The 12,489-nt window shown below is 56.7% G+C and overlaps 1 protein-coding gene across 1 annotated transcript in view; it reads left to right on the forward strand.

Annotated features, from left to right (window-relative positions):
* BSG (basigin (Ok blood group)) overlaps positions 1 to 10,307 on the forward strand; it is a 15,453-nt gene extending 5,146 nt beyond the window's left edge. The window contains exons 2-8 of the mRNA XM_027704570.1: positions 4,747 to 4,903; positions 6,114 to 6,202; positions 6,654 to 6,781; positions 6,980 to 7,253; positions 8,894 to 8,918; positions 9,241 to 9,310; positions 9,518 to 10,307. Coding sequence (XP_027560371.1) covers positions 4,747 to 4,903; positions 6,114 to 6,202; positions 6,654 to 6,781; positions 6,980 to 7,253; positions 8,894 to 8,918; positions 9,241 to 9,298 — 731 coding nt within the window. The 3' untranslated portion in view covers positions 9,299 to 9,310; positions 9,518 to 10,307. The remainder of the gene's footprint in view (positions 1 to 4,746; positions 4,904 to 6,113; positions 6,203 to 6,653; positions 6,782 to 6,979; positions 7,254 to 8,893; positions 8,919 to 9,240; positions 9,311 to 9,517) is intronic.
* The last annotated feature ends 2,182 nt before the right edge of the window (positions 10,308 to 12,489 follow it).

Genomic DNA, 12,489 nt, shown 5'->3' on the forward strand with positions numbered 1-12,489 from the left:
AGGAGGCCGTTTCTATCCTTGGTCTGAAAAGCCCCAGAAGGACGAGCTGCCCCGTCAGTTGTGTAACACCCGTGTCCTGCCCGGCCCCTGGGCTTGGTGTGTAACAGTGCTGGTGCCTCGAGGCAGCAGAGTGGGGGCTGGAAAGGGGGGGTTTGGCCTCTCAGCGGTGTTTAGGTTTGTTTTTCACAGAGCAGATGGGGTGGCAGCTCACCCTGCAGAGCTGTAGGCTGGTGTTTGCCTGGACTCTGTGCCCTCAGGAGGAGGGACCCTGACTTTGGCCTGGCTGTGTGAAGCTTAAGGGCAGATTTTGTAGCTGTTAATGAAAATGGCAAAAAGCGTCAGAGCCTCAACTATCCCCTTCCCAAGCCAAGAAACAAAGGTCAGGCCAGGCGGGAGCACATGCCGTGTGGGACAGTGGGGCTCTGCTCAGGCTGGTCTGCCCCAAGGGTGTCCAGGCTGTTTACACCCCGGGGACTCCTCCCTCAGAGGTTGTTTGCAGTTGGAAGGTGACTCTGGAGAACGTTATCTGGTCTCTCTGCCTTCCCTGCTGTTCTGCTGGGTCAGATACTGCTGCTGTGCCTGGGAGGCGCCGGGGGAGGCTCCGGCTCAGCTCTGTGGGGAATGTCTGGCCTTTGGGAACTGATTCCAGTCTGCAGCCTGGCGCTCTTTGGAAAATGTGTGAGCAGCCCCGATCGATTCCAGTGGGTTGCTGCTGCCTGTGCTCCTGTGCCTTGGGCTCAGCAGGCGCTTTCCCCAGCCCGGAGAGCCTGGGACTGGGATTGCCTGCTCAGCTTTCTGGTGGGAACAGAGGGAACATTAATCTCATGGGAACGCAAATGGTACTCACTGTTGCTGCTACTTGCTCTGGAGTCTTTTAACCTGCCTGAACTGCACGAGGTACCCTCTAACTCAGAGCAAATAACCTTGCACAGCTTATTTTGTCAGAGTACAGTAATCACCTTGTAGCTGTAAAACCCTTGATCTTTACCAGCTCCTGCTTTAATTCGGGCTGCAGTTGGAATGGACAGGCTTGTACAAGTGCTGTGGGCAGTTCCAGGACTTGTCAGAACAAGGAGTGTTTGATCACAAGCCTGTGGTGTGAAAAGTCCCCCACGGCACACAGGTCATTGGTCCTGGGGGTGGAACCCAGGGTGTGAGAGAGCTGCTCACAGCTGATACCCCTGTCCTGTACATCTCTGGGGACCCCTGGACCTCCCACTTATTTAAAATCAGTGTCAGCCTTCTCCCGAGAGCGTCTTGGCTGCATATGAGGGTCCTTTCTCTTTCAGGGATGCCTCTTCTTCAAGACTCTCAAAGCTTTAGTATGTAAAGCTAATTTTTCCTTTGAGAAACGTGGAATTGATTTATTTAGGAGTCAAGCTTAGCTTACAAACTGACTCTTATTTTTCTTCAGTTTGAGCAAACTTAGGTTTGTGACACTGATTTGTTTCTGCTCCCACAAAAACGGTCCTAGAATTTCCTGTTAAAACATTTTCAGGCGTACAAAAAAAAAAAACCTCTCCCAAAGCCACCTCCTCTGTGCTTGTACGTCATGGTGCATCAGTGGAGGGTTCTGTATGATCGTGAAGTGCTTTTAACTGAGAGAATTAATTCCTGGAAGGCTCTTGGTGTGCGGGGCCACCCATTAGTGCAGGAAGGACGTGTCCAAAGCTGAGCTGCTTCTGAGACCTGGCTTAGGGTGAGTCACGTAGTGACCTCGACCTGGGCCTGATGGCTTTTCCCGAAGCAGAGCCGCTGAACCTCCCTTCCTGCCCACCCTGGGAGGGGCTCCCTGGGCTGTGGGTGCAGCCCTGTGCCTGCCCTGGAGCCCGAAGACATTTGGCAACTTCACTTCCCTCAGCACACGGACCGACCTTTGGACTGGCTGATTGCAGTGCTGAACCTCCCCTGGCCTCTGGCTGCAAGGGCAGAGTGAAAAATACCTGAATTGCAGCCTGCAGCTGCTGCCTGTGCCTCTGATCTGTTTATTGCTGGTTCAGTTCTGCAGGCTGGTCTTGCCTGAGATGAAAAGTCTGATTTCACTGTTTGTATGACAACAAACTTACACGTTTCCCCACCTGGCTCAGGACGTCTTGCAGACTGCGAGACCTTCCTCCTCCCCCCAAAAAGTTGTTAGCTCAGTACTGTGCTTAGAAGTTCCTGCCAGGCGCCTTGGTGAGCAGAGGGATGGAACAAGGCTGTGAGCAGGCGGAGGGTGGTGAGGGGCTGGTACGTGTGGCTGTGCACCACAGCCAGGGGGGCCTGGGCCCCAGCCAGCTCCCAGCTATGGTCAGCCAGCCTTGGGGCTGTGCAGGGAGGGGGAACGGGCATGTTCCTCTCGGGGGGTGGAGGCACAGGGAAGCACTTTTCCCAATTTACCCAAACTGACTCGGAGGGGCTCAGTCTGTGCTCTGGCACTGCCACCCTCTCTGCAGCGGGACACGTGTTGGGGTCCCACCACCTCGCTGCCCCCCCCCAGCCTTTCGTGGTGACGTGACCAGAGCACAGGCTGGGCACTGTGGAGCTGCATGAGCCCTCACAACAAAAGCCTGGAACTGCAGGCACTGGGGGCCGTGGAGCATTGTTGGTCTGCCCCAGAGGCACGGCCGTCCGTGGGTGTCCAGTTTGGATGGTGGCAAACCCAGAGTGCTGTTTTGTCTGTGCTGGTTTTGCAGCGGAGCCGCAGGAGATACGAAGTGAACAGCCCTGTCTGAGCCAGGCAGAGTTCAGAGCGTGGAGGGAGGGAGGGCAGAGTGAGCTGATCTGGAGATGATGTGCAGCCTCTTCTCAATCGCTGAGGGTTATTTTTGCTTGTAGAAGGTGAATTCTTGCTTTGCACTAACACTTTGCACTAATACCTCTTCAACTCATAGCTGGTTTTATAAAGTCACCGCTGTCTCAAAAGAGACTGACTCAGGACAGCGTGGAGTTGTACTGCGAGGCGATTGGCAATCCCATCCCCGAGATCCAGTGGTGGTTTGAGGGGAACGATCCCAATGAGACCTATGCTCAGCTCTGGGATGGCGCACGGCAGGACCGTGTCAAAATCAACGCCACCTACAACCTGCACTCTACCAGTACCATCTACATCGCAAACCTCACCAGTGACGACTCAGGCATGTATGAGTGCCGGGCTAGCAACGACCCCGACCGCAACCACTTGTCGAAGAGCCCCAAAGTCAAGTGGATCCGTTCCCAGGCGAACGTTTTTGTCATCGAACGTGAGTGGCCACGTCGAGGCCTTGGCACTTGCTCGGACACTGGTGTCTTGAGTCTCCTGCCATGCTCACCCCCGCACCCGTGTCCTGTGGCTCCCAAAAGCTCCCTCACCCTCCCACCCCCCGCTGTAGAACTGAGAGACTCCCACCCTCTGTCGACTCCCCACCACCTGTGACTTGACCCGAAATGGCCCTGCTCAAAAAGGGTTGTGGCTTCCCAACCAATTCGCCCTCCGGCAATCCTGCGCCTTTTCCGGAGCCAAAGACCTGGAACCTGCCGCTTCCCCCCGAGCGCCTCCGAGCCCTGGTGCTGCCGCAGAATTGAGCCTCGATTCTGTGGTCGACTCTGCCCTAACACCACTGACCAGCGGCCCTTTCCTGCGGCTCCTGCAGCTCCCGCTCCTCTCAGCAGCCCTGCTTTGAGCTCGCTTCTGTGCCGGTGACCCAGGCTGTGGGGAACAAAACCTGCTTTGAGGTCTGAGATGCAACCATTTTTGAAATGGCCGTGTCTGTGTGACACTGAGTGTGATGTCGTTGCTTGTCCTGTGGACGTGGCCGGGTTCCCTCTCGCTGGAGCGCACAGACTGCTCCGAGTGATAGAAACCTGGGAGGGAGCTTAACATCCCGGTGAGGTCTTCCCATGAGTTAGATGGGCATAGCTGCCTTCTCAGCAGAAATGTGCTGGGGAATGCAGAACTCCAGCAGAACCTTTCTTCCAGTGGAGTTTGGATAGGAGGAAAAGCGAAGTGCCTGTCAACCCCGGCAAAAACTCTTCCTTCCCAGGGATGGAGGTTGGGCAGAAGGGTAGGGACCGTAGTGCCACCAGGGCTGTGTAATGGTGCTGCTGGTGGCAGCTGCCTTCTCGGACAGCCTCCTCAGAGTAGAAATGCCTGAGTCATCTTATGTTGCATAATTTACTGCTGCCTGGCACATGGAGGCCCAGGACCTTTTGGAGTCACGGCTCTGTGTTCTCCCTGGAGTAATTCTGACTAAACCCTTTGGGTTGCCTCAGATGAAGCACAGATATTGCTGCCCCCCTGATATTGTCTGCTGCCCCTTGCAACAGAGGGTCCTGACTGCCCTCTGTGTTACCTGGAGGTGTCTGAAGCTGCTCAGGTGGCAGGAGGTGTTGACACACGAGTGCTCTGGTGGCTCGCAGCAGCACAGAGCTGTGCTCTGCCCTTCAGAGTGACCTTTTCCATTGCTTATTGAGCACTGGGCTCTGCTGGGGCTGCACCCACGGTAGCAACAGTAGAGGCTCCGAGTGATGCAGGACACAGAGAGGTCCTGCTGGTAGGGGAGCAGCTGCAGGGTCAGCGTTGCTGTCCCAGGTGCACTAAGGCCCAGTCACCTGGTGCTGGGGGCTGCCTGCTGCTGGCACTGTCAGGGCTGGTAGGGAACTCTCTATGAAGGTAAGTGGAAGCTGGGATAGACAAGGAGCTGTGGGGTTTGTGTTGCAGGTTCTTGGGCCCCACGTCAGCTCTGCCATACCCTGTGTTAACTTAAATCCAATTCTTTACGAATGCAGGTCCGGACATCAAGGCTCACGTTGCTGTGGATTCTGGCAAGCTGGTCCTCACCTGTAACATGTCTGGGCCATACTCCACCATCAAGGGCCACGAGTGGATGCATGGGGACAAGGTCCTGCAAAAGGATGAGACCGACAGTGCTTTCACCAGCTACACGTGAGTGTCAGGGCAAGGTCAGAACCTGAGCATGGACGTGGTTTTCTCCCAGAGGCAGTTGGTGTTTGCTGTCAGCTGGACCCAGGGCTGAGTGCTCATAGCCCTGCTGATGACAGGCCTTTGGGACTGTAGAGCATAAGATGAGCTGGACAGAGTTTTGGTAAGGCCCAACACTCTCCTTTATGGGGAGGAGGGGGCAAAAAGGAGGAGGAAGGGATGGTTTTATGCCACAAATATCCTCGTAGAGCAGTTCTGCTGTTCGTGTTTGTAAGCAGGTGTTCAGCTGGGCTCTGGTTTGTCGGGCACAGCATGCTGGGCCTGGTCATTGTGCCAGAGCTGTTCCCTCAGAGCTCTGAAGTGAGAGGCTCCAGTGCATGTTGTCCCTTTCCAGAGTCCAGCTGTTCTCCCAGGAGCTGGGTGGCTGCAGCGAGCCATGGTCCATGCTCGGTGTGAGAACACCGGCCGTGTTGTGGCAGTGCAGTGAGCTTTCCTTTCCCATTACAGTCAGGCCTGGCTGGCACTGACCCAGCAGCTGTGGAGGCATCATGTCCCTTTGTATGGCAGTGCCGACGTGCCTGTCTCCCCATAGCAACAGGGAGCTGAACAAGGATTAAAGTATTTATAACCCAGCCTCCCTCGCGTGACCTCAATTCCTCAGCTGAGTGGTTTTTGGAAGTGGGAAGCGCCATGCACAGCAGAACTAACAAACAGCCCGTTGTCCCAGTGCAGCCACGGGACAAACTCTGTGGGCCCCTTCCCTCGAGTGGGTATTACTGAGCAGCAGAATGGGATGTTTGTTGCGGGGCTGCGTAATCCACTAAATCTCATTGCAGCAGCTTTACGGGAAGGAGAATGGGAGAGTTCTCCCTGTGCTGGGATTGATCCAGAGTAGCCCAGCCTGGATAATCTTTGCCACTGCTTTGCCCTGTGTTTCAGTGGGCTGGAACAGTGATCTCTGACTCGACAGACCCGTGTCAGATGTGGTGCACATGAAAAAGCCTCTTCTGTCATCCTCTGTGTGTGGGGAGGGGAGAGTGGAGAGTTGGGTTGCTGTAGGTACATGGTGTGCAGCATAAATGCTCTTCTGGAAAGGGAGAAATTTGCTATAGAGGAGGTTGCTGATTCCATGTCTGATTCCATGGCTCTGGAGGTCGGTGTCTGTGGGTCAGTCAGTTGTGCTGGATGCTTACCTGGATGCTGTTTTTGGTAGGATTGAGGGGAAGATGGAGGAGCACTCTGGCATGTATGAGTGTGTCTACAAAACCAACCCGGAGATAAGAGGACAAGTGAATATTTCAGGTAACTTCATGTGTTTGCTTCTGGGTCTGAGGAGGGGCTTGGGGGAGCTGTGATCTCCTGAGCACTTTGCTGTGGTGTCTTTTCAGCTTCTTGAGAGGCTGCTCCCAGCCCTTACCTGGCTGCAGGGCTCTGAATGCACCCTGTGAGGCAGCACCGTGTTCTCAGGCAATGCTGTGTCTGCAGGGTCTGCTCTTAGATCCTGCGTTCCCGTGGGCATGTTCCCACAGGGAAACTGGGAGGAGGATGGTACCTGGTGGACAAATCTGTCTGAGCCTTTCTTGAAGCAGTTTGATTTGCTTTCCCCTCTGAAAATGCCAAAGTAGAGAGAGGAACAGCCTTACTGAGGTCAAGCTTTGGGGTAACTGCCTGATTCTGGTGAGGTGTTGCAGAGAGCACAAATCTATGTGATTTCTATAACAAGGTGTTTGAATTTCTTGTTCTCTTGCTGTAGTTGCCCCCCAGGTGACAGCATACAAGAAGTCTGAGCATGGCAACGAGGGGGACACAGGTGTGCTGACCTGCAAGAATCCCTCTTTCCCCCCTGTCACCACTTGGTCCTGGTACAAGAATGGTCAAGGGGTAAGTGCTTTGGTTTGCTCCCTCCTCCCCTTCTGCCAACCCTGCTGCCCAGCACAGAGCTGGGGGACCTTGTGCCATCAGAACTGAGCCTTTCAAAGCTCAGTGCCCCAGGAGGGAGGATTTCTGTGGGGGTTGGACTGAGCGTGGTCAGTCTCAGCGCTGCCCTCAGAGCTCTCTTGTCCCTCCTCCTCCCTCCAGGACCTGAAGAACGCCTCTGGGCGATACATCATCAAGTCCAGCGGCAACAAGACAGAGCTGCGCATCCTCAAACTGAACATCGAGGAGGACACGGGTGACTATCGCTGCAATGCCACCAACTCCTACGGCTCCGGGGACGCCACCGTGAACCTGCGCGTCCGCAGCCGCCTGGCAGCGCTCTGGCCTTTCCTGGGCATCGTGGCAGAAGTCCTCGTTCTCGTCACCATCATCTTCATCTATGAGAAGAGGAGGAAGCCAGACGAGGTTCTTGATGGTAAGAGGTGCCTGGGTTTAAGTCTCTCGGGGGAGATCAGGTAACTTGTTGGGTGTCGAGATGGGCTCGCGGGGAACTCTGAGGTCCCCCTGTCAGAGGGGGTTGGTTTGAGGGTGGGTACTCGGAGCACTTGTGAAACAATGGCAGTCTGTACCGTGCCACCTCAGACACGAAACTGCCTGTAACTGTGCTGTTTCTGTAGTGAGATGGAGCAAGAGAGGATTCGGTGCAGGTCAGCCTGACCCTTTGCCTCACCAGTACCTCTGCTCTTTGCTCAAGTATTTCCTGTGTCTGCAGGGCTGGGTTTGCTTTGGCAGCTCCCAGTCTGGAGAGGGTGGTTTGGAAATAAGAAGTAGAGCTTTTGTGGTGCTGTAAAACTGTGGGACTGTAGCTCAGCAAGACCAGGCTTAGCTTGTGTTCAACTCAGAATGTTTTGGGTCATCAGATCAAGACATCCTGGATCTCAAAGCCCGGTACTATCTTTAATCTTTTCTGGAAGCACCAGCTCCTCCCTTTCCTTATCTGTGAGGATCTGCATTGTGTCAGCTGGGTCGCCCTTATCTGATCCCGTTAACAATGCAGTGGGAATGCTCTGTATCCTTCCTGCCCCGGATCCTGCTGGGCCCCTCAGCCCCCTAAGGCTAAAGCCTGATATCCGTGTTCTGACTGCAGGGCAGGGCTTGGAATTCCACTCAAGGCAGTTTTACAAGCAGATGTTTTGCCCTCTGACACCCCTGGCTGGAAGGCAGGTGTCCTCTTAAGGATGTTGTAGCTGCATCTTCCAAGTGGTTCTTTCTCCCCAGAAGTCCCTGTAGCTTTGCCCCTCCTTAGAGGAGGTGACAGTGAGGCCTGTCTGACCCAGTTCCTCCCAGTACTGGCTGAGAACTGAACACTCCTGTCACCTGGGTTGGGATGGGGACAGTCCAGCCTGTGTTTGGTGTGATATTCTTGCTGGTGTTACCTGTCCACTCTTCCCTTCTCTGCTGCTGGGTGCCACCTCACATGGTAAGTAGAAGGTAGTTCCAGCCACGTGTCTCCCTCTGTCCTCTCACCAGCTGTGAGCAGATCCTGGTGCCCAGGGCAGTCCCAGTGCCTGGACTGTGGGGCTTGGGGTCACTTGAGGGGAGCCAGAGCTGTAGAAGAGGCAATGGGGAGCAGAAGAAATGTCTGGGAGCCTCCTGTTGGGAGGTGGCAGATGGCAGGGAGCTGGTGAAAGGCCGCAGGGCTTGGCACGTGTTGGCAGAGGTGTTTCCTTAGCTGTGCTGCTCGGTGGAGCCAGAACGTGGTGTGCAGTGTTTGTTTTGATATCACAACATGTGGGAAGGGAAAAGGGCTTCCTGCTGCTGCTTAAAGCCCCCTGTTCCTGAAACATCCTGTTTGGTTTCCCCTTTACCTGCTGTGAGTGTGCTCAGATTTGGGAGCCATCCCAAGTCCTGGGGCTGTGGGGGCGGGTGCAGATGGGTCGGGGCAGCGCTGCCGCCTCACCAGAGAAGCTGTGGCTCTTTCCCATTTTTAAATGGTGGTGGGAGTGCTGCCTGGAACACAGTCCCCAGTGCTTTAAGAGGAGGCAGAGGTCACTTTGTACATGCTTTTCCCTGACGCTGTTTGTTCTTTCTTTCCGTGCTGTCCCGAATGTGAAGATGATGATGGAGGCTCTGCACCACTGTGAGTACCTTTCCTCTTCCTATTTAGCCAGATTTGTGCTGACAGATCTCATCCAGCCAGGGAATCTGCTCTGAAAATAAAAACTGGCTGGTGTGGGACGACACTCGGCGTGCTGGGTGGGAATTGTCTCCCCATGGTTCACTAAATGTCCCTGTGTGTAAAACACACGTACCTGGGGTGGCATCAGTGCCTGACACTGCTCTGGGAACTGATCTCCTGCCTGAGCTGCACCATCTCTTTGGACCTGAATTACATTAGTGGGCTGGGGAGGGGGGGCTTTCTGCTCTCCCTTTCCTGATGTCTGCCCTTTCTTCCTTCCCAGGAAGAGCAATGCCACAAACCACAAGGACAAGAACGTCCGCCAGAGAAATGCAAACTAGGAGTGGGGCCAGGTGAGTGCCAGGCCTGGGGGCAGAGCCACACCTGGGGGTGAGAGCTGCAGTGTCTGTGTCTGCAGAGGGTCTCTGGGAGAAGCTGAAGCATCTGTGGGGCCAGAGGCTCTTCTGGCCCAGCAAGGGCTCCACCAGCTCCCTCTAGCACAGTGCAGCCCTACTGGTGCAACTGGATTATCTAACTGGCTTTTCTTTCTCTCCTGCCAGGTGATGTGTAGATGAAGAACTCGTCTGGACAATTTTGGTTTCTTCTATTTTTTTTTGGTAAAATAGCACCATGGAATATTCTAGTGCGTCCTTGAGATTCAGTTACTTCACTTTCTAAAGAAACTTTAAGTTGTAGAATCTAAAATACACTTCTTTTTTTTAAAGAGTCATGGGAGGGTTTTTCTACCTGTAAATGTAAATCCCCTGTTCCTGATAGTCTAGGTCCCTGGCTGTCTCTGTCCTGGGTTTCTTTGTGTTGGTGCACAGTGGGGGGGGTGGGAGCTGCCTGTGTCCCACCTGCATGTGGGGGTGAGGGAGGAGCTGCTTTGGTGCCTGTCAGGAGATGACACGATCTGACCAGAGGATTCAGGAGGGGAGTTCTGTGTTTTTCCCAGTGCATCACCTGGAGCAAGGCTGCACCTTTCCCTGGCAAAGGGCACGTTCCTGGCCAGACAGATTCCCAGTTAGCCCCTCCTGAGCTTTTGGTTCCTCTGAAACAGGCAGCCAGGAGCAGTTAGAGCTGGACACTGGATAAGTGATTGCTGTAACTTATTCCATGGGTGGTTCATGTCTCTGCCATGGGGATGGGGCAGGGTGAGCTGGGGCTGGGGGTGGTTTAAGTTTTAACAGTGTGTGCTTGTGCTTGAGCCATCGCAGTGTGTGTGTGACATGGGGGCTTATGAGCAGATGAGTGCTCAGGGGAGTCTAACACCTTTACTGCTGGGTAGCATTGAACTGTTCCATCTGTTAACACTTCACAAATAAAGATGATTCCTCTCTCTTTTTTCCACCTCTGGACTCTGGTCTCTTCCCTCTGGGCTGCCTGACCCTCTGGCTGCAAAACACGATGCCGTGTCTCAGTTTGGTGCCAGCTCTGGCTGCCTTCTAATTGCTGAGGATTTGCAGCTTGACGGGTGTAAAGGGCCTCCCTGGAGGGAGGGAGGGAGTGGTACTCCCTGCTCTGCAGAGCCCCGAGGAGCACTGGGCCCTGGGCACACTTTGCCCTGCTCTGCAGTTCCTCAGGCCTTGTGGCTGGGGGGTCAAGGATCAGCCCCCAGGAGCCCTCAGGACATGCTACTTGTGTGTCTTGTGCTTCTCTAAGCAGGTTTTTTTCCTGCTCTTTCTGGGGCAGGAGAGCAAAAGTGTGAAACTTTTGTGCACGGAGCAGGGCCTGGGGGAGAGGACTGAGGATTCCTTCTTGCTGCCAGCCTTGAGCTCAGGGGGCTTTTTGCCGGCATTCCTGCCCCTGGAGTGAGGCAGTGAAGGCCATGGGCTGAAGGGAAGCTGCCATGTGCTCCCAGCTGGCCTAAGGTAACTCTGCCTGCTCTGCTCCTGGCAGTTGACTGAACCATGTCCTTGCTCTGTAGCCGGACACTTCTTCCTTTTAAGGACCTGGGAAGGGCCAAGGGGAGAGTGTGGCTCTGACAGCTACACTGTGCCCAGAGAGCTGCTGGCAGCAGTGTGCGGTGGCAGGTCTGGTAGCAGTGCTGGCAGCTTGGAGCTGTGGTGGCTGGGTCCCTCCTGTCAGTGCTTCTGCCTGGCTGTGCCATCAGCTGGCCTTGGGCTGTGCGGGCAGCAGGGCTCTGCAGCCTGTAAGTGGGTTATGCAAGGCTTTCACAGCCGGCCTCGTGCTATCCTGGTGAAAAATCAATGCATGGCTTAATTTTCCTTGATGAGGATTATGGGCCCTGCCTGACCCAGCTCTCGGCCACAGCACAAAGAACCACTTGTGCCTTTTGTTTGACTGGGCAGGGACAGGGGGGACAACAGCCCTGGGAGCTGGGCAGGGGATGGAGTGGAATAGTGCTGCTCTCTGCTGGGCCTGTGGCAGCTGCCCCAGTGAGCCGAGGCACAGCCCTGCCACGAGGAACCCTGCACAGGGATGGCACCAGCAGGCCTTGGCTGCCCCTTTCTGCCCTGGGGAGAGAGTTGGTGCTCTGGGCACTGCGGGGACCCCGCTCAGCCCCTGACGCCTTGGCTCCAGCATCTCCAGCCTCCCGTTCAGGTTAAGCTGCAGCATCGACCTCTCCTCTGTGGGCCGGGGGCAGCTGAAGAGCTGCAGTGCTGTTCCCCGGGGCTGCTTTGGAGGAATGGGCTGTTCTCGAAGGCAGCCGTGCCGAGCCCGGGGAGTGACGTTGCAGAACGGGGCCGCCGTGGTCCGAAGCGCAGCTTTTGGGGTGTCTCCGCCCGTGTGGTCCGTGCAGGGGCTGCGGCTGCCGCTCCCCGCCCCGGGCACGGCGCTGGCTCCGCCGCGGCGGGGGACGCGGTGCCCGGTGCGGTTTCTGTCCCGCGGCACCAGGTGGTGCCACCGCCGCGGCCTCGCTGCTCGCGCGGCTCCGACACCCGACGGGGCTCGCCCAGAGCCGCGGCCCCAGGGCGGGGCGGCCCCGGTCCCGTGTCCGGCTGCTCGGGGGCGCTCGGAGCTCACCCGGGCTCCTCGCTCCGGCGTGCCCGGGGGAGCCGCAGCGGGACAAGCACGTTCCCGGAGCAGAGGGCAGGAGGTGCTGGTCCCTATGCCCTGTTCCCTACGCCCAGGACATCGGCCTCGTTGGCGGGTGTCCGCCGCGGTGGGGTCCAGCCGCGGCTGCTGGCCCTGTCCCGGGGTGTCGGACCGGGGTCTTCATCCCTCGGCGTACCCCGGGGGTTCCTGCTGCCCATGGGCTCGGTGCAGGGGGCTCAGCGCTGGACACCAGGGGCTGTGGGAGGGCAAAGCCCCCGTGCCTAGTGCGGAGGTGGTGTCCATCCCTGCCCCAGGGGTGGGAGGGCAGCACTCCCTCCCCGGCGGGGCGGTTGGGCCGGCGGCTGCAGAGCCCCGCGGGGGGAGCGCCCGGCCCCACACCGGGGTCTGTGCTGCCGCGGTCCGGGGCCGTCGGGGCTCAAGGCGGACGGCCCGTCCCGGTAGCCGGTCCCGCCGGCGAGCGCTGTACCGGAGGGGGGAGCTGCGGAGCCGCCCGGTCCCCGGCCCGGCCCCG

The sequence above is a fragment of the Neopelma chrysocephalum genome, unplaced genomic scaffold (assembly GCF_003984885.1).
Source record: "Neopelma chrysocephalum unplaced genomic scaffold, ASM398488v2 Primary Assembly neopelma1_283, whole genome shotgun sequence".
Taxonomy (NCBI): domain Eukaryota; kingdom Metazoa; phylum Chordata; class Aves; order Passeriformes; family Pipridae; genus Neopelma; species Neopelma chrysocephalum.